At 39.0% G+C, this 22,410-nt stretch overlaps 1 protein-coding gene across 4 annotated transcripts; it reads left to right on the top strand.

Moving 5' to 3' along the window:
- The first annotated feature begins 34 nt into the window (after nt 1–34).
- LOC134819935 (protein phosphatase inhibitor 2-like) lies at nt 35–22,159 on the top strand. Of its 4 annotated transcripts, XR_010160819.1 has the most exons (10): nt 35–132; nt 2,205–2,323; nt 17,569–17,659; nt 18,200–18,285; nt 18,750–18,853; nt 19,284–19,336; nt 19,528–19,616; nt 19,768–19,845; nt 21,168–21,815; nt 21,892–22,159. XR_010160819.1 is itself a non-coding variant. In XM_063830091.1 (9 exons), the coding sequence occupies exons 1-9, from the start codon at nt 74–76 to the stop codon at nt 21,311–21,313; spliced, it is 825 nt and encodes a 274-aa protein (XP_063686161.1). In that variant the 5' UTR covers nt 35–73; the 3' UTR covers nt 21,314–22,159. The 4 variants fall into 4 exon arrangements, 3 of the variants coding, with proteins under 3 accessions (XP_063686161.1, XP_063686162.1, XP_063686163.1); XM_063830091.1 differs by having other exon boundaries at nt 21,168–22,159; XM_063830092.1 differs by lacking the exon at nt 21,892–22,159 and having other exon boundaries at nt 21,179–21,317.
- The last annotated feature ends 251 nt before the right edge of the window (nt 22,160–22,410 follow it).

Raw genomic sequence — 22,410 nt, 5'->3', positions numbered from 1 at the left:
TACTCATTTAAAGATGTTTCTCATTATACCTTCACTCTCAATCTAGCAAATGTGTTAGGGAGACAAGATATAAATGGGCGACACACCAAAGGGAATACTGCGATCTGTAGTGGAGATAGAAACTCAACCTAAGTAAGTTATTTTTTATTTGTTCAATGTTAAAGGTCTGTATTTGATTCGTCTCGTTCTAAGCCTCAGCGAGGTAATTATAAATTTGATGGCACTAATTTAGTTACAAAGGTCTGTTTAACCAGGAGGGATCGCTTCTCTCCTATTCTGTAACCTTAACCAATGTACCGTATTCAATGTACCGTATTCAAGGTACCGTAACCAAGGTACCGTAACCAAGGTACCGTAACCAAGGTACCGTAACCAAGGTACCGTAACCAAGGTACCGTAACCAAGGTACCGTAACCAAGGTACCGTAACCAAGGTACCGTAACCAAGGTACCGTAACCAAGGTACCGTAACCAAGGTACCGTAACCAAGGTACCGTAACCAAGGTACCGTAACCAAGGTACCCTAACCAGGCCAAGGTACCCTAACCAAGGTACCCTAACCAAGGTACCCTAACCAAGGTACCCTAACCAAGTTACCCTAACCAAGGTACCCTAACCAAGGTACCCTAACCAAGGTACCCTAACCAAGGCCAGGTACCCTAACCAAGGTACCCTAACCAAGGTACCCTAACCAAGGCCAAGGTACCCTAACCAAGGTACCCTAACCAAGGTACCCTAACCAAGGTACCCTAACCAGGCCAAGGTACCCTAACCAAGGTACCATAACCAAGGTACCCTAACCAAGGTACCCTAACCAAGGTACCCTAACCAAGGTACCCTAACCAAGGTACCCTAACCAAGGTACCCTAACCAAGGTACCCTAACCAAGTTACCCTAACCAAGGTACCCTAACCAAGGTACCCTAACCAAGGTACCCTAACCAAGGTACCCTAACCAAGGTACCCTAACCAAGGTACCCTAACCAAGGTACCCTAACCAAGGTACCCTAACCAAGGTACCCTAACCAAGGTACCCTAACCAAGGTACCCTTACCAAGGTACCCTAACCAAGGTACCCTAACCAAGGTACCCTAACCAAGGTACCCTAACCAGGCCAAGGTACCCTAACCAAGGTACCATAACCAAGGTACCCTAACCAAGGTACCCTAACCAAGGTACCCTAACCAAGGTACCCTAACCAAGGTGCCCTAACCAAGGTACCACTTAGTGCACTAAGTGCAGTAATTATACAGACTGTGTCGGGCCGATGATTTGTAGCTATATAAAAGGGGATCATTCCAAAGCTGTACCAGTTTATACCATGATAATATCGCCAGCTTCATTAGTTCCCAGAACCTGCACCTTCTGAACAACAAGCAGTATATTTAATGCAGTCTAAGTGAGCTATATAATGAACTATCTGGACTCTGGTCTCAGTACATTTACGTAATGTACTTAATTTGTTGTGGTTATTTATTGTGACAGTCACTAGCTTTTGAGCCTTTTATGGATCCGTATTTTGTGTTAGTTATTCCAAATTAATATCTCTCTCTTAAGCAGTCAATCAAAATCTATTCAAATTTTGTTATCTAACCTTGTAAGGACATATCGCCTATCGGGGACATGCCCGTTTGGCAACGAATCATAAATAAAGTTCCAGGAACGCGAACGACACACGATTCAGTAGTATACAATATGGCGCAGATAACTAGCGCGCTAACGCGCGCGCGCTTAGATTCGATCGGATGTGACATCGGCCGTTTATTTAACAGATTATATTTCAGCGATCGAATAGGGCAAAATTATTCACTATTTGAGATATTCATTGTTCATGAAGACGGAACATTTTGTCATTAATCGATAGCGTTTGAGAAATATAGACATCTCAGTCGCAGACTCGCACATCAATGATGTTCCCCACAGCTAATGTAACTATCGATAACGGACTAATACTCATAGGATAGTGTGCCGGAAGGAAGGGTCTTATATTTTCTTATTTACATACCCTAATTACTATTGGTATGTTGGTGGTGTGTCAAAGCTACGTCGGGTTTTTACTTTTTACTGTTCAACGCGAAGGAACCTGCCTATTGATTATTGAACCTATTGAAGGGTGCAAGAAAATTAAAAATATTTTTGCAATCAAATCTTTTAACAATAAATCTCTGTCAGATAAATATAAAACAATTATTAAAATGTTCCTCAGAGTACCACCACCGGTCACTTGGGATGAAGAAAATATAACATTGACGCTCCACCCGGCCGATAAGGACTATGGTCACATGAAGATAGACGAACCTCCGACCCCCTACGAGTATTATAATGGTAATTAATTAATTGCAGGGGGCCATGGTTACTCGTTACCATGGTTACTTACCATGATATTTTCTTGCTATTTCTGTTAAAACGATATGATTCGGTGAGAAAATGTTTTTCATGCGAGGACTGCATGAAAACATATATAATACATGTATAGTGTATACTGCACAGTGTGCCCAGAGGCTGCAAAAAGTATTTTGGGTGATATTTGCTTTCCAGATAAGTTTAGCCTGATCTGATCAGAAATAATCTGAATTTTCTAACAAAAAAAGAATTAAGGGGCTATCATTTTTAGTTTTTGAGATATTTTGAATCATATACACCAAATTGGTATGAAATTTATGAATAAAATTCAATAGGATAAGAATTAATGGATGAATTGGTCGCATATAAACTAGAATAATAATCTCTAAACATGTCTAAAACCATAAACATTGTTTTTCATCATTATTATATGGAGTTAGGGGCCAGATCCAATAAAAATTGGGTTAAAAATACGAAATTTCGATTTTTGCAGGCAAAATTCGATGTTTTCATCATTTTTGAAGGACAAAATTTCGTTCGCATGGTACCAAAGTTCAGAATCAACTTCCAGATCGCAGTTTTGGGAACTATTAACTAAGTTATTTGTTATGCCTGATACCTTACATTGACAGAAAAAACATAATGGGGAACCCAAATTTGTCATCTGACACCTTCCCATGGCCATAAGTACCCCCAGCTTCCCTCAAAAAATTTGACTGCCAAAATATGGGGATATCACTATTTTACCCTTAACTAATCTTGGGGGCAGTTTTAGAGTCTCCACATGTGTTTTAAAGTAACCTTTAGGTATGGTTATGCCTAAGAATGACTATTTGGGAACTATTTTCAGCTACTGCCCTAAAATTTTGGTAATTTTATTGAAATTAGGGTCCTTTAAAGTTAAAAAAGGGCTAAATGTACCATTTTTAGACCTTAAATTGCAAAAATAATGATTTCTGAACTGTTTGAGAGCATCAAGATTGCTTTTTAAGTGTTTTTGGTCATTGTAAGGTCCGGAAACACTTGTTGAGGTGATTTAAAGGCTTCAAAAAATAAAATATCAGCAATTTGGGGCTAAATTACCTTATTTTGTAAGCGCGTAACTCAATTTAGCTCAAAATAACATTGTTTTTGTCCCAGAAAATTCGAATTTTGATCAAAAGCTATGTATGGAGGTATCAAATGAAAGCTCTTGATAACCTCTTTCCATTTAAAACACAAAGAAGTAGTTTATAATTGATATAAGTGATAAAATGGTCTAAAAATGGAATCAAAAAGTCCTAAAATTCACAAAATTTCTGTATAATCTTAAACCTTTGATGGCCCATAAAAAAATCATGCCACAATATCACACTGTAAATTTTTCTGAGATTACTCTAAATATCCTATACTAACAGATATAATAATAGCGTAAATTATGGATGCTCACCAAAGTGAATTTGTCACTTATTTTTGTAATTTGTTCAAAAATATGGCAAAAAACGGCAAAAAAATGTAATTTTACACAAAAAATCAGGTTAAATCAATATATGAGGTCAAAAATCCTTCTAATCATCTTGAAAACCCCTTTAAACGATTTCTCATGCAATTTTAGGGTGGATAGGGTGGTTTTAAATTGAAAATAGGCTGGTTGAAGAAAAAAACTGACTTTTTGCAGAAAATTGGGCTCGCGGGCACACTGTGTACTGTACAGTAAATATGCAGATTAGGTTACTAACATTAACCCCTTTATCACGGTGTACACTTGGTTGTAGGATTTAGAAACCGAACTGATCCTATTCTGACTGTGAGTAGATGGCTAGGGGACCGGTTGGTAGCATTAACAAGGGGTTTCATCTCCAATCAGTCCGTCTGCAACTAGTTTTACTGAGTCTTGGTTCTTTTTCAAAACGGGGATTTTCCCAAAATACGCTATTTTCAACCACCAAATAGCACCATTAAGATGGCCCTTCTCATACTTCTTCCTGGCTAAGTGACACGTTATCCACAGCACTATTATTGTTATTATTGTTAGCACTGATATAATCGCAACTATAAACATTATGCTGGCGTGCTCGGTGCCCATTTGTGTGGACGGACTTGGTTTTCTGTTGTTCTGGGCGGCTTCTATTGTTGGAGATCTCATTTCACAGCAGGGGCTTCTTGAGTTGCTTAGTGGTTACTAGAGGTTACTAGGGGTAATCTGTGGTTAATATAGTTGCTTAGCAGGGCTGCTTGAGTTGTTTAGTTTAGATTGGATCCAGTTTTTAGTGTTGTTCTTCACTCCTCAGTGTTATGTGCCTTAGTGTTACATCCTGAAATAATTGTGTTTGTTTACTGTGTATGAATTAAAATTCGGTGTGTTAAAACAATGTAGAGAGATTATATAAATGCATGTCTTTTTTGTTGAAATATAGGATGCATTTAGGGAGACAGCCTGGTTGAAATCGCTTATTAACCGACATTTAAACTGCTCGGCAGAACTAACAAAGGAAGTAAAAGCTAAGAAGCGTATTATTTTTGTCTCGAAATGATATCTGGGGACTAAAATCTAAAGATATCAAAGTTAGTCGTCAAATCGGCGAAGGATTACAACGGCGGAAAGAGCAAACCATTACAAAGATATCTAATATCCTGTTCTTAATTTTAAATGTTGTTAAAATACTCATGACCCCCCCCCCCCCCCCCCCCCCCTATTACATGAAATTAATGATGAAGTTTATATTAGTAACCGGTCAAAATCTCAAAACTGACATTTAAACTGACCGAAGCTTCAAAAAATTCAAAAAATGCACAACAAGGAAGAACATTTGTTTGTTTAATGTTAAACATCGCTCTGTGCTCATTTTCTGTCCTCTGTTAATGATTGTTTTTCGTAATATTTCTGACATTGGACATGTTACTTCCGAGTTCCGTGGCACACTACACGTTACTATATGGTAACGTATCGTTTTTACTTAATACATTTGACAGCACTGTACAGTTAAGTTTAAACTATATTATAGCCTGTTGATATTAGTCTTGAAGCCTGAATAAAACGAAAAGACATGGATTTGCAATCCATACAAAGTATTGGCGTCTATCACCAGTCCAAAAATAAACATTTTCACTATACAAATCTTTTAAACCACCGCGTTCTAGAAGCCTGTACTAGTTAGAACGGCGTACTCAAAGCGAAAACGGAAATAACAGATTTAGTAATATGAGTGTTACATTGTGTTACATTGTCATGAAAGCCAGGTGATCCAACTTAAATCACAAGTCTCCTCACTGTAATCAGTAATTTGAGACATCTTACACCACATATTACATTACACTGATAAGCTTCATCTTGTCTGGTAGATAGTTTACATCTCCGTGACAATAGAAACACACTCTCTCTCTCTCTCTCTCTCCCTCTCTCTCTCTCTCTCTCTCTCTCTCTCTCTCTCTCTCTCTCTCTCTCTCTCTCTCTAGCTGTATTAGATCCTTAGTTACACTCAATCGCTCCGTGTTGAAAAGGAGGAACACTTCCGTTGCCATGGAAACGCGGAAGTGTAACGTGAAACTGGAAGAATGGTAGACGCGGTGAGTTGTCATGGCAACCTTACTGAATACCATAGTAACACGCGGTTACCTCGCCTGATAACAGTTGCCTCTGTCTTCGCCGTGTTATTGACAGAGTTCATTGCTATATACTGTTTCAGGAGTTCTTCATCAGCACCAGTAATCACAAGATTTTATTTTTAGAAGCGTTTAACAGTTAATGCTCCTGTTTGTCCAGTGCTATTGTCTGTGTTGTTCACGTGTCACTCCACTAGTAGTGTAACTATGGTAACCACACTTCACGTGCCACTCCACTGTTGACAGACAGAGGAGCGGAAAGTTTTCGGGAGAACTTTTAAAATGAGCCAAAGTTTCCGCTTGTGAATTGCAAAGAAATGGGTTTTCACGACAAGCTTTATCTCTAGTACTGTTATAGTCACTACATTGCGGTATTGAAAGTAAATTTTTGTTGCTCACGTAATTTGTGTTTGTTCGCTTTTTGCTGATTTCTAAAATTTTATGATTACCTCTTGTAACATTTTACTGATTTGCTTAATAAGTCAGGGTTGTGACGTCATCTTTAGTCCTTGTACGTACAATGACTATATTTTTTTGCCTGATTACTGCATTTCGAGTTTGATCCTATGTATGATCTCATTTTTGGCAACTTTCTTCTTTCTTTTTTTTCAAGATAGCGATATTCTTCCGTAACTACAATTTCGTTAGGATGCACAGGTGCTGGCTTACGTAAGTAAACTAATTTGTTGAGGACTCCATGCTCCCCCCCCCCCCCCTTCCCTCCCCTCCCCTCCCGCGGCCCACCACTCCATGGCTGATGTCTTTTATCTAGATCGACAATATTTTCTAGACCCAAATACACAACACGACTTATAGTTTCATAACGGTTGAAAAATAATTAAACAAGAGGGACAGAAAATACTATGAATAACAAATCTTGTTTTATAATACATAAATGACAGCAATGAGGCATTCATCTTTTTAGGCCTGACAAACGAATAATTAACCAAAAAAGGGCAGAAAAGATTTCAAAATCAAAATATTATTTTATGAAGTATGGCCATAGTAACGGAAATAGTCTAAATCAATCATGAAATACAAATTTTTGTACGGAATAACACTTCTATAATTAGTCTATCAATGATCAGCTCAGCTTCCGGGAAATCTGCTGCTTAAAACTGTAATATTTAATCTTATCTCACAAATTATAACTGTTTTACTTGGCGGTTTAAGGAAATCAACGAGTTCTACAGAAATATTACTAACTGAGCAGAACGGTTTCTGGAACTATTGAAATATTCACTGATCTGATAGTCTCGTATGTGAAGCACCGAAAGGTTATTTATTTTTGGCTGCTTACCAAAAAAAATTTGGTCCAAGACAAGGTGTACGAGTTTTATGACCTTAATGTTATTATTACTTTATTATCCAGATAATGTGTACATAGAAATTAGGACGACGATAATCAAATACGTTAGAAATATCTAGATATAACATATGCCCTTATGTAAGGTGAGGCTTGGGTTACATTCAAGTCACATACAATAATAACCAGGGGGAGGGAGATCGCACGCTTAGTACTGTACGTGTCACATACAATAATAACCAGGGGGAGGGGGATCGTACGCTTAGTGCTGTACGTGTCACATACAATAATAACCAGGGGGAGGGGGATCGCACGCTTAGTGCTGTACGTGACACATACAATAACAACCAGGGGGAGGGGGATCGCACGCTTAGTGCTGTACGTGTCACATACAATAACAACCAGGGGGAGGGGGATCGCACGCTTAGTGCTGTACGTGTCACATACAATAACAACCAGGGGGAGGGGATATTGCACGCTTAGTACTGTACGTGTCACATACAATAACAACCAGGGGGAGGGGTATCGCACGCTTAGTGCTGTACGTGTCACATACAATAACAACCAGGGGGAGGGGGATTTGCACGCTTAGTGCTGTACGTGTCACATACAATAACAACCAGGGGGAGGGGGATCGTACGCTTAGTGCTGTACGTGTCCCATACAATAACAACCAGGGGGAGGGGGATCGCACGCTTAGTGCTGTACGTGACACATACAATAACAACCAGGGGGAGGGGGATCGCACGCTTAGTGCTGTACGTGTCACATACAATAACAACCAGGGGGAGGGGGATCGCACGCTTAGTGCTATACGTGTCACATACAATAACAACCAGGGGCGGGGGGATCGCACGCTTAGTGCTGTACGTGACACATACAATAACAACCAGGGGGAGGGGATATTGCACGCTTAGTACTGTACGTGTCACATACAATAACAACCAGGGGGAGGGGGATCGCACGCTTAGTGCTGTACGTGTCACATACAATAACAACCAGGGGGAGGGGGGATCGCACGCTTAGTGCTGTACGTGACACATACAATAACAACCAGGGGGAGGGGGGATCGCACGCTTAGTGCTGTACGTGTCACATACAATAACAACCAGGGGGAGGGGGATCGCACGCTTAGTGCTGTACGTGTCACATACAATAACAACCAGGGGGAGGGGGATCGCACGCTTAGTGCTGTACGTGACACATACAATAACAACCAGGGGGAGGGGGATCGCACGCTTAGTGCTGTACGTGATGTTGGGCGGTTGGGGTGGTGGGTCATATTTTCTTCCAAAACAAAGTTAGTACTTTTGTACTAAGTGCAAGTGGTGGGTCTGCTGCTCATTTCCCAGAAAAACAGTTAGTACATGGCCTGGTACTAACTACTAAGACTTAAGAGGGGTGTCCAACCCCCAAAAAACCCATTTTACCTCCAATTTCCATTGTGGTAATGGGTTTTTTTAGATGTTTTCTTTGGGGTTTAGTTTTGAACATCATAAAAGCTTGCGGATTAATCGAGGGTGTTCATCTTATCAGGAGGAAAAACTTTTGTGAAGACAATTTTTACGTCAGACAAATATATAGTGCAGCATTAAGTAAAAGTCACTGTATTTGAGTTACCATTACAATGATCTATTTAACCCAATTCTGTACACCCAACTATGTACATCGTAGTGCACACTCAACTACACCCTGCTACTGGAGTAAATACATGCAGATTGAAATCGAGTCACTCTATCTTGTACACAGTTAGCACAATAAAAGAGACTTTGCGGAGAAACGAGGGCCGGGCTTTCATGGTGCCCCAGTAACCTGTACTCCGTTTTATAGATCTATATTATAGCATACGCTTAACTGTATATTGATCACATTTGATATAATCACATACAACTAGGAACTCAGGAACCGAGTACTTGTCTAGGGATTTGGCTGCAAGACTGGAATCGGTCAGATATCAGTCGGGGCTCAGATATCAGTCGGGGCTCATTTCCTAGTTGTCTAAGCTTGTGTATCACTCGAAAGATTTTATAAATAATCCAATTATTTTTATATTTGTGCAATATTGGGGGGGGTGTCACGTCCGTCTATGTCCGCTTGTCTCATAGAATCCAAAAAGGACAGGACATAGGCGGACATAGGCGGACATAGACGGACATAGGCGGACATAGGCGGACATAGACGGACATAGGCGGACATAGGCGGACATAGACGGACATAGGCGGACATTAATGGACACCTAAATTGCTAAATAAAATGTTCAATTTTTGCTGTTATAGGGGGATCATGTTTTTTGTCCGTTCGGTACCCTATATTTTCAAAACGGACAAAAAATAGAGCGGACAAAAATGGACAAAAACGGACAAAAATGGAAATAACATTCAGATGCTTCCTCCTCCTACTCTTCCTCCTCCTCCCCCTGGGTCTTCCTGATCTTCCTCAGTCCTCTTCCTCCTCCCCTCCTCAGTCCTACTCCTACTCCTCCTCCTCGTCCTCAGTCCTCCTCATTGAAGTCCTCAACAGTCCTCCTCCTCCCCAGTCCTCCTCCTCCTCCTGAGTCCTCCTCCTGGGTCCTCCTCCTGGGTCCTCCTCCTCCTCTTCATCCTCCTCCTCTTCCTCCTGGGTCCTCAGTCCTCCTCAGTCCTCCTCCTCATCCTTCTCCTCAGTCCTCCATCCTCCTCCTCAGTCCTCCCCCAGTCCCTCCTCCCAATATTCTATCTTTCTATGAACCACACTGGACTTACAAGTCATAAATATTTGTTTATTATTATGTAAAACTAAATCACTCATTTTTAACCATTAAATCTGGTTAGTCATTCATAATACAGGGAATAGTTATACTCATGGGATTGTTACAGAACATATTTCTGAGTTATACTTTACACGCTTAATCGTGTATTAAGAAGAAGAATAAGGAGAGCAAAAAGGAACAGTCACAGTTTAAACAAAACCCATTTCAATTTGGAAGGAAACTGCTGGACGGGGATAAGAAGAACAAACCCCCTAATTTCTCCAAGGAAGTGGCTGACAGATTCTTTAAGAATGAGTACTGTGATAAGGAGAGAAGTGCTTTATATGTAAAGCTTAAAGGACTGCCCGATGCCCCAGTACCAAAGACTGCATTTGAGATGGAGAGATTGGACTGGGATGAGTTTCAAACGAAGCTGAAAAGCCGTAGAAATAAATCATCACCTGGTCCGAATGGAGTCCCATATCTGGTATATAAGAGATGTCCCAGAATGGCGAAAGCAGTATTCAAACTGCTGGATTCTCTATGGGAAAGCCAGAGAGTCCCGCTGCAATGGCGAGTAGGTGAAGCCATTCTGATAGCAAAAACTGAGGATTTAGATGACCCTAGTAAGTTCAGAAACATCACTAAAACAAACACTAGTGGGAAGTTGCAGATGGGATTACTAGCGGACAGAATGCTAGAGTATATGGTCAGTAATAGCTACATAGACTCGTCTATCCAGAAAGGATTCCTGCGTAAGACACCAGGTTGCCTCGAGCATACTCAGGCTCTGATGGAAGAGTTGAAGGATGCCAAATCTAATAGACGACAGATCTTTGCAGTTTGGGTGGACCTAATGAACGCCTACGGCCGGGTTCCCCACAACTTGATAATATATGCTCTAAGACATTATAAGTTCCCAAACTGGCTCATAGAATATATGTTTAAGTACTATGATGAGCTGATTGTGAGAGTGGTGACAAAGGACTGGAAAACAAACTGGTTCTTTTATATGTTAGGTCTTTTTCAGGGCGACCCTCTATCGGTTGTACTGTTCTTAATAGTTTTCAACCTACTATTGGATCTCCTGAAAAATCAAAGCGACTTGGGTTACAAGCCGTCTTTTAGTTCTAGCAGCACGTCAAGTCGTGCTTTTGCTGACGACCTAACTCTGATGTCTCCCAGGCTGGAAAAGATGAAGAAGCTAATAGATGTGATGGAAAGATTTCTTACTTGGTCAAGGAAAATGAAAGCCAAGCCGAGTAAATGCGTATCCCTGGGGATGAAGGTTATAGATGGAAGGTATGTGTCCTATGACCCTGAAATTTTCATAGATGGAGCTCAAATCCAGTTTATTGGAAATACACCGATGAAGTTTCTTGGCCATTGGATATATGTGGATCTGGGCCTCAAAGATACCAAGAAGCTGATAGAAGACAAACTGATTACACTGTTTCAGGCAGTGGACGGATCAGGCCTTAATGGAGTGATGAAATGCTGGATTTACAACAACCTCCTAACCAGCAAGCTCTCCTGGGACCTGATGATCTACAATCTCCCGGTTAGTTTTGTCAAAGATCTTGAAGCAATATGTACGAAGTATCTGAAGAAATGGCTAGGTGTAACAAAGACAATTACTGTCAGTGTGCTTTACAGAAATAAGGATTGCTTTGGATTGAATCTTAAAAGACTATCGGACTTATACAAGTTCCTTCAGGTGTCCAAAGGTTACTCTCTAAAGAACAGCAAGGATCCTAAAGTTAAGGAGGTCTACGAGCACAGGGCCAAGAAACAAGAAGGGAGCAGTCGGTGGGGTTACACTAATGAGCTGAGTGCTAGAGAAAGAGATCTCTACTTCAGAGAGTTAGTAGGGGTAACAGTGCAAGGCAGGATGGGCTTGGGATCCAAGAGGAGTGTAGCCAGTGAAAAGGAAAAACTGAAAGAACTGGTATCCCACATCTCAGAGCAGGATATCCTGTTGACACTGGTAGACAAGGGAGTTCAAGGACAATTCTTAACATGGGAAAACACCATGCAGCTAGACCTAGGTTGGAACAACCTTATTTACAACTACAAGATGAGTCCTGCTCTTCTTAAGTTCCACCTCAATGCAACCCATGACGTTGCAAATACTCCAGCAAACATGAGCCTGTGGAACTATGCTGACACAGGACACTGTCCACTTTGCGGATGGAGACACTGCAACATTAAGCACATTTTGGTAGCTTGCAACTTCTCGCTGAACAACAAACGATACAATTGGAGGCATGACAACGTGCTGCGGGTCATTGCGAAATCCCTACTGGATCAAATCGAGAAGTTCAACAACAAAGATTTTAAACTTGAAGTTCAGGACTGGACAGGCTTCAAGTCATCTAGCAGCTGTTACCAAAAACCGAAGACGAAGATGAAAAGAGAGAGCCCTTTTGAGAAAGACCAAGATTGGCAGATTATCTGGGACGAAGATGACCTCCCAGCACAGTTCCCCCAGCACATCTACGGAACTGCAGAACGTCCCGATATTGTAGTCTGGTCTGATAAAGGAAAGGTGGTCATATTAGTAGAGTTGACAGTTGGTGACGAGAGTAACTTTAGTGACCAAGTAGAACGTAAACAAGCACGTTACAACAGAGAGCTTATTCCTGGGCTGCATGGCAGTGGGTGGAAAGCTCAGCTTTTTACGGTAGAGGTTGGGTGTAGAGGCTTCTGGCATCATACCTTACCAGCCCTACTAAACTACTTTGGTGTTACAAAGAGAGTAAAGAAAGCAGTGTTCCAAGAAGCGGCTTTGGTTGCTCTCAGATGTTCCTATGCAATCTGGTTAGCAAGAGAAAACAAGAAGTGGAGTCCCTGCTACAACATCGCACAAAGACCTCGACCCACTGTTCTACCATCAACTGAGTGAGCTGAGTGTTGGGCCCTTAAAACATTGTTTAAAGCCACACCTGGAATCTCAAGTACCAGGATCAGTGATGGAAGCTAAGCAGATACATAGATGGAGTTGCTATCGAAAGATATAGAACTCAGGTATCCAACATCGTACCTTGATTATATTGTAGTATTTTCTTTCTACAGTGCTATGTTTAAAGCTAAGAAACCGCACAATAATTATGTATAATAATATAATGCATAATATAATGAGGGGACTGTTAGAGTGGGGGATCATGCCCCCTGTTAGTGATCCACTATGTTATTAGTTAATATCAAGCCCCCCCCCCCCTGTAAGTGATCCACTATGTTATTAGTTAATATCACGTTTTTTCTGAAGTATTAGACGGATTTAAAAGAAAACTGTGTGTTAAGTGTGATGTGAGAGCGAACAAAATAACAATACTGCAGAGACTCAGAGACATCAGCCTAAATAACAACTTAACAATACTGCAGAGACTCAGAGACAGCAGCCTAAATAACAACCCTACGTAGCTATAGGAGGTATATATAACTTATCTAACAATGCTACATACATTATTCAACTAATAATCGCTTTGTGTGTGTGTGTGTGTAACCCAGCGGCTATTCGTCCTCAAGCTTCAGGAGGAGGAGGAAACCAATTACGACATAATATTATAGTGATATAGAGTGATATAATGAAGGTTAATGAGTATTACGTCGTGTAATAGTGCTGTTGTACTGTAATGTACTGTAATGTACTGTAATGTACTGTAATGTACTGTAATGTACTGTAATGTACTGTAATGTACTGTAATGTACTGTAATGTACTGTAATGTACTGTAATGTACTGTAATGTACTGTAATGTACTGTGATGTACTGTAATGTACTGTAATGTACTGTGATGTACTGTAATGTACTGTGATGTACTGTAATGTACTGTAATGTACTGTAATGTACTGTAATGTACTGTAATGTACTGTAATGTACTGTGATGTACTGTTGTGTACTGTGATGTACTGTAATGTACTGTAATGTACTGTAGTGTACTGTGATGCACTATGATGTACTGTAATGTACTATTGTGTACTGTAATGTACTGTAATGTACTGTTATGTACTGTAATGTACTGTGATGTACTGTAGCGTACTGTGGTGTACTGTGATGTACTGTAATGTACTGTAATGTACTGTAATGTACTGTGATGTACTGTACTGTGATGTACTGTAATGTACTGTAATGTACTGTGATGTACTGTACTGTGATGTACTGTAATTTACTGTGATGTACTGTAATGTACTAGTGTGTACTGTAATGTACTGTTGTGTACTGTAGTGTACTGTGATGTACTGTAATGTACTGTGATGTACTGTAGCGTACTGTGGTGTACTGTAATGTACTGTTATGAACTGTACTGTAGGGCAATTCCACCGTGACGGACACCACGATTATGCCATTTTTTAAAGTTCAAACGAATGTTGTGCTCAGGATGTTGCTTCTATATCAGCTTAAACTATTTATTAGTCCACATTTAACCTTTCTATAGGTTGTGTGAAAATTTCAGACCCCTACCATTATTACTTTCTGAGATAGCACCCCTGTGACGGACGCGACTTAAATATGACACTTTTTTTGGGTGTCTACTCAGAAGGTACCCAAATCTATCTCAAAACGTTATCTATTATCTCTAATTTGGACATGCAGTGATAGAAAAAGGTTTAGGGATTTCTGAGATACCATTTTTTTGGAGAATGCTCAGTTTTTGTTTGCGTGGCGCCATTTTCAAATTGTGACAGACGTGACTGTGACGGACACACGTTTTTTTTCAATTTCTCCAAATCTTCTATTTGACACTTTTATCTTGTTCAGTGACCTTCATTCTATATTTATGCCAATTTTTAGGCCGCTAGTACTTCCACGAGGTCTGCAATAGCCAAAATCGTCCATTTTGGGCATACGCTAGGGTATCAATCTAGGGGCAGCAATTATTTCTCTACTTGAACAAATTTATAACTCTGGTAAAACATTTATCTCTGTTCAACACATCACACTGTTGAGACCATCTCCCAAAAGTTTCATTACTTTAGTGTTTAAAATGTGGAAGATACTGAATTTTTACTTCAAAAATATGCGAAAATAGGGTTAAGTCCATTTTTTGTGCTTTTTACCCCTGAAAAAGGTTAAGGCAAATAAAATGGCAAAACTCAGTAAATTTAATTATTGAATTGTATATGATGTTATTTGATAGTCTAGTCAACATAGCCAAACCTTATTTGACTTCAATTTGTCTTGGTTTTAGTCAAAATAATGGAAATATGGATAAAAATGGCTAAAAGTGAGCCGTACGCCCATATATGGGCATATACAAAATTATACATAACTCAGTCATTTTCTGTCCAATTTTCGATTTGACAACATCGTTTTGTTAAGAACGGTCTCAGCTTTAACAAAAATGCATTTAAAGTCTGTTAAAAGATTTTTTGGAGCATTTTCAAAAAAATGTGACGGACGCGACAAGTTGGGACCCCCCTTCCAAAATTTTTTTCTTAAAAGACACAAACCTGATAATTTCTACGGTACTCCCTTACCTTCAGAAGAGATAGGTTACAGTGGTTTTTTGAATATAAATAGCACTATGTGGCTCTGAAAAAACTTTTTTGCTTAATTTTGTGACAGACGCGACACCATCTTTGTGGAAATTTTTTAGAAAAAGTATTTGAGTAACGGTTTTGAAACTTTGCATGGCTCTCATTCTTATGCCTATGCTTAAGTGTATGGAATTTCATAGAGAAATATTGCTGCATACCCAAACTATGGCCCTTTGAAAATTTGAATGATTTTTTTCATTTCCGAGTGGTGTTCCTTTGAATGAGAAAAATCAAAAGTTAATGCAATATGAAACAAAAAACTTTTGTTGACCTGTAAGGTTAAGAGTCTAATGAACATATTTTAACCAAAATTAGGTGCCTATCTTAACATTTTTCATTTTCACCAAGTGGAACCTTACCGTGGAATTGCCCTGCATACTGTCATGTACTGTCATGTACTGTAGTGTACTGTGATGTACTGTAATGTACAGTGTAAGTCACAGATTTTAATATTGTAACATATTCCCCATATGTCTAACATGGTATTTGAATATAATAGCATAGTTTTACACAATTATATCCAGATTCTCTGATCACGTGACACACGATAGTACAAAGGCTTGTTAAGTTGTTACATCTGACCGGCTGTTCCAGCTTGTATGCTCAGTATTATATTGCCAGTTAATGTTATATACACAGCCAGTTATAGAGCGGGCCACTGGTGGGGAGGTGAACCATATTTGTTTTGACACGTGACAGTGACTTTAGGTTTTAATTGGTCAATGCTGAAAGCTGATTGGTTAATGGCTGTCACGTGTGTCATATGTCTCATGATTATGAGTAATTATGATGGCTCAGCCACCGGTCCAGTCATATCCTCCACTTTATTATCTCTAATTGAAGATCGAGCTCCGTTTTTAAATCTGCTTCGTCTGGATGATCCCATTGGTTCAAGACGCCATTGTCTGACCACGTGGTATATTCAGGTGGTTGCCATGTCACGTGGACATCAGTACCACGTCACTTCTTACAAATCGTACACACAGTGATGGGTTTTGCTCGTGTTGTGTTACACTTGTTTGGTTACTTCTCTGTGTTTCAGTAACCATTTTCTGTGGAGTTGTTTCTCAGTTTCTGTTTTCCGGGAGAGAGAGAGAGGGAGAGAGAGAGAGAGAGAAAGAGAGAGAGAGAGAGAGAGAGAGAGAGAGAAAGAAATTTTCAGAGAGAGAGAAATTTCAGAAATGAATAACGATTGTTTTACTTTCGACAGAAAACCCAACACAGCCCCGTTACTCCGCTGTGACATTCCACCGAATCACATTGCAGTGAAATTCAACTGTCATTTACTAGCCTGGAATCGTGCTTAACTTTCATTTACTAGCCTGGAATCGTGCTTAACTTTCCACCATCGCTTTTTTCTTGACTGCATTTTGATGTATCTCGATTCTCGATGCAATTTGATCACCGTGAACTGTGTAGTGGTAGTGGAGATAAAGGTTATTAGATTATTCTTGTTGCTGTTCGTAATTTCCTTATTCATTCTATAAACCATCCTGAAATCTGTATTCCACGATATAATCCCTTATACCTTTATACATAATATATCATTATCATTGGATAGTTGCATAGAATTATATAAAATGAGAAATGGCAGATACAGTAAAGTACGGTTCCTTTGTTGAATGGAAGTTTTAAATATTACAGCTCGTTCGTCGAAGTAATTTATAATTAAACGTACCGATATAAATTAGAAAGAGAGAGAGAGAGTGAGAGGGGGAGTTAGTTAACGGTATAAGATTTTAATTGTGATTTAATGCGACCAAATTTCATTATAGATAAATGTCACCTTCATTAATGCGATCTATCTATAATGCTGTTCGATTTAATGTTTGCCTCTGACTAGAAATTTTTTAGTTCGGCTTATTAGCTATGATGTTGATTCTGTCGCAGATATCTGAACATCTTACTTACTTACTTACTTACTTATTTACTTACTTACTTACTTACTTACTTACTTACTTACTTACTTACTTACTTACTTACTTACTTACTTACTTACTTACTTACTTACTTACTTACTTACTTACTTACTTACTTACTTACTTACTTACTTACTTACTTCCCTTACATAGGTAGTGACGATGAGCTACCTGACAATCTAGCTGACGAACCTTGGAGTCCACCCAAACAAGCTAAACTAGACACTGACCAGCTGCAATCAACGTAAGTTTACTATGGTAACTAGTAGTGTAACTATGGTAACTAGTAGTGTAACTATGGTAACTAGTAGTGTAACTATGGTAACTAGTAGTTTAACTATGGTAACTAGTAGTGTAACTATGGTAACTAGTAGTGTAACTATGGTAACTAGTAGTGTAACTATGGTAACTAGTAGTGTAACTATGGTAATGTGAGTTGACAACCTTTAGTTGTGCAGTTTACAGTTTTAAGCTACCGTCCGCGTCATGTTAACACCGTCAAGCGAAATGGTACACTACTCTTGTTAGTAGTGTCTATAATGGTACACTACTCTTGTTAGTAGTGTCTATAATAATGGTACACTACTCTTGTTAGTAGTGTCTATAATGGTACACTACTCTTGTTAGTAGTGTCTATAATGGTACACTACTCTTGTTAGTAGTGTCTATAATGGTACACTACTCTTGTTAGTAGTGTCTATAATGGTACACTACTCTTGTTAGTAGTGTCTATAATGGTACACTACTCTTGTTAGTAGTGTCTATAAATAACTCTTGCTTCCAGGTTGAATAATATAGACTGGTCCTCACGGCAACTCAAGTTTGAAGAACAAGCGGAAAAAATGTCTTTAGAAGAAAGCAAAGCCAACAGTAAGTGCCAGTACCAGTACCAGTACCAGTACCAGTACCAGTACCAGTACCAGTACCAGTACCAGTACCAGTACAAGTACCAGTGCCAGTGCCAGTACCAGTGTCAGTACCAGTACCAGTGCCAGTACCAGTACCAGTACCAGTACCAGTACCAGTAACCATAGTTTATCCGTTTTATCCGTGTAAAATCGATTCTACAGAACAACTTAACTCATTTCTACTAACGTGTAATGTAGACTACACATGTTGAGTGCAGAGATGCATGAGACCTTATCAACTTCAATGAGACTTCAAACTAGAAGCATCTATCTTGCGACAATGCGGTTGATGTGCAACTCTAGTTCTACTCTAAATTAAATTCTCCAGATTACAATATATTAAATCCTTCTTTCTCTTAATAAATAAATAAATTCATAACAATATACATGATTTAAACCATATAAAAATCCTGTCTCCCGCTTCAGAGGATTTCAAGGACAAGCGCTCAGTTCACTACAACGAGTTCCAAGCAATGAAGGAGGCGCGCGCAGCGGGACTTCTAGACGACTCCGATGACGACGAGGAAAACGTATGTACCCCCCACCCCCTTTCGTGTGCCCTTTCAGTTTCCCCTTTATTTTTTCTTCTCAGTTTTCTTTTTTCTTTGATTTATTAGTTATTCGTGTTTCATAACTAATTCCGATAGTAAGAAATAGTATCGTGAGAGTGATTTAAATTCAACCTTACTTTACTTGAAATTAACCACTTGCCAGGTTTCCCTGTGAAAAATTGTATAAAAATGTTGACAAATGAAACGCGAAGACTAGAAAATTTAAATTTGGTTACTTGAATCGTTAGTCCTTAATTGTACTTCGATTCAAGCACTCTGTAGTGTTTAATTCTTTAGACGAATACAGCTGCGCAATAGTCTTGAAGTTTTTAATTTTGAATTATTCTGTTAATGAACGTTATTTTGTAACTTTCATTTGTTAAATAACGGATAGATAACGTTACTATAGGGCGTTGAAGAAGTTGAAAAGATGGAAACAGAAGAAAATCCCGTTGATTTGAGGTAGTGTACTGTTGCTGCTTCCATTTGATCAGAACTAACAGTAACCCTTTCATTTAAGAAATTCTTAAAATCATATCGACGTTTCCTCCAATGGAAAACTTGTATACTTGACCATTCTGTACATCTCTATGGGAACCGGTCACTGTGGCGGAATCTCTATGAATACCCCATCACAAAATGCTATTCCACAGTGGTGGTAGCAGTAGATTGGAAATAAAAGAACCAAAACAAAGAAGAAGGGTCAGCATATCATCTGAAGTAACAGTCGATAAAGACCCAGGTGAGAGAATCCCGTGTTTTATCGTACTTACTTTACGAGAGTACGATAACTAGGAATAGTTAGGAAATGTTAAATGGTTTGTGTCCCCACACTCCCCAGTATACATACTTAAAACCTCTCGTTGGTTTGGTGTTACCGCACACTATTTCAGAGAAGTTATCAGCGTTTGAGAAGAAACGGAGAGCACATTATTCGGGCGAATTCAACAAAGCTGCTCCCTCTGAGAAATGTTAGTGGTCACATGATCTGTGATTCAAATCTGGGCACGTCGCCAAATCTGGGCACGCCGCGCAATTTATCAATTATTTCTTTCCTTCTTGAAGTTGGTTGGGCCCTAGTTAGGCGGTCATAGTACTTGGGGAGTTGCCTGAATGGTCACATGGAATCTTCTTTGTTCAAGCAAAGGGGGTTTTATCAGATTTGTGAGCTGTCGATGATAAATATTCAGTCCTGTTTAAATGCTATCATGTGTTAAAGGCTGTACCGCATAAAGTGTGACTGTGACTATCTTACGCTTCAATAGTTTTTGACCAAATTAAACTTCACGGTTATTTTTAACTACATTTTGTCAGAAATATAGTTGAATTGATTTTTTTAATAAATATGGTTAATAGTTAAGCATCTTCTCAAAAAATGCCACCCTTTCCAAACATTAAATATATTGTAGTCTGAAATTGACATTATTTACGGCTGAGGTCCAAGATTTTCAAAATCTTATAAAAAAGGGCTGACCTTTGATCGACGATAAATTCGGCTAGGAACAAAAAAAATTGATAGGACCAAAAGTAACTAATAGAAATTACTCTTTTCTATCAAAAACAACTAAAATATTGATTTCGAAATTTTTCTCTTCAGGGCCCTTAATTACAGCAAGCTTAAGCAATTGTGAGAAATCAAAAATTGATAGGGACTTACATGTTGATGTATACCTTGCAATGTCCTCCTAAGCTACAGTGGATATTCCTGGACCTGTGTTTGATTGTTTGTACATACTAACTATGGTAACTAGTAGTGTTACTATGGTATTGTTTTTAGTTTGTGTAGGTTTAAAGTCGGACAGTCTAACCTTCTTGTTCTAACGACCCCTACTCCTAGTGAAGGAAGATGACGAGACAACCTCTGTAAAAGTAACTCACAATGACAAAACTCTATGACTTATTTCTGACTGACTATCATTTTGGAGGTCTTACTTTAGGTATTGCTGTCAACGTGTCCTAAGACTATCTTGCGACACTTTGACCTATGTGTGCTTTGAAATTGTGACTTTGACTGTGATTATAACTTTTACCGTTACTGTGATTACACCTTAACCGTGACTGTGACTACAACTTTTGCCGTGACTGTGACTATAACTTTTACCGTGACTGTGACTACAACTTTTACCGTTACTGTGACTACACCTTAACCGCTGATTTCTCTGTTACAGAGTAAAGAACTGATCGCTCAGTTCTTAGTACATGACGATTATAGTTTATCATCTATCATATCCATTTGATTATTATAAACTATAAAGAAAAAAAAACTTTTATTTGTCAAATTTCCAAAAACTAGCGGGTTTACAGACTACCACAGGAAGAGAGGCCGGAGAAACAGACGGAACCGAAACAACCGAAACTAAAACGCAAATCAGCCAGCAGCGCACAGCTTTCCCCTTGCCAGGACCGCGGTCTCCAGCGAGCAATATTTGCTTTATTTAATATATATAACCTTAAAGGTAAGGTGAGGTATTTGGATAATGTAGCAGCAGAGGAGACAAGTGTGTTCATTGTTCGCCCACTACTTGAATTTATTTTATTGCGTGGGCTTTATCAAACAAACAAATGGTTCTCTCCTCTCCAAACTTTATAATATTGTAACTCTTTTAAAGTTATTTGTAATCATGGTGTATTGTTTAATGTTTTACTGGAAAGTAGACTATGTTTTGCAGGTGTGTGTTGTTACTTACATACTAGGACTCAGTCTATTGTATTTATTAATTAATTAATTAATTAATTAAGATCTGAATTTGGAACTAGGTGATCTTTATTGCCCTCATCAGTAATTCTCTGGAGATTAGCCCCAATACTTTATCTTGATCAACTACAAAATGTGTGATTTGGAGATTCAGAAATTTGTGCATTTTACTCTTATAAGTCCCTTTAAAGTGTGGACTTCCGCTCAGATTATATTATATACTAGCCCTAGCTCAGTAGCTCCCTAGTTGTCACGTATTAAGTGTTAAGATACTTCCGCTCAGATTATATTATATACTAGCCCTAGCTCAGTAGCTCCCTAGATGTCACGTATTAAGTGTTAAGATACTTTTGTAGCTGATATTGGCGCTTTAAACGTTGTCAATATGATAAAGTTAAATGTTCATAATATACGATAACATAAAAATTGAAGGGCAGTCTTACCTAATTAAAATGACTGAACTTATAATATTATTTTTCTAGAAAAATAAATTCTTTCTAAATGTTATTATATTTGTCCTTTATGTTTTTAAAATCGATTAACTTTTGACCTCTGGTATATTTCGTGTCTTTATTTATTATTAAGTCACTGTCAAATCATGACTGATGTATACACTAGGTATACATTATACAGGGGAGAGGGGGCGGAGGCCAAAAGTAAGTTTACTTACATGGGGTTACTTGGGGTTGCTTCATAGATCCTCTATCGGGTCATCAGAACGGCTGACCACCCGTGCAGCGAAGTTGCTGTCTTTTCTGCGCTCCAGTTCAATGACGAATTCCCGTTCTGGCAACAATATCCAGTAACAGGAGGTTCGTCCGGAATAGATGTAACATACATT

The sequence above is a fragment of the Bolinopsis microptera genome, chromosome 8, assembly GCF_026151205.1.
Source record: "Bolinopsis microptera isolate Bmic1 chromosome 8, MBARI_Bmic_1.0, whole genome shotgun sequence".
Lineage (NCBI taxonomy): Eukaryota > Metazoa > Ctenophora > Tentaculata > Lobata > Bolinopsidae > Bolinopsis > Bolinopsis microptera.
Note: the sequence above shows the minus strand (reverse complement) of the source record. Positions and strands in the feature narration are given on the sequence as shown.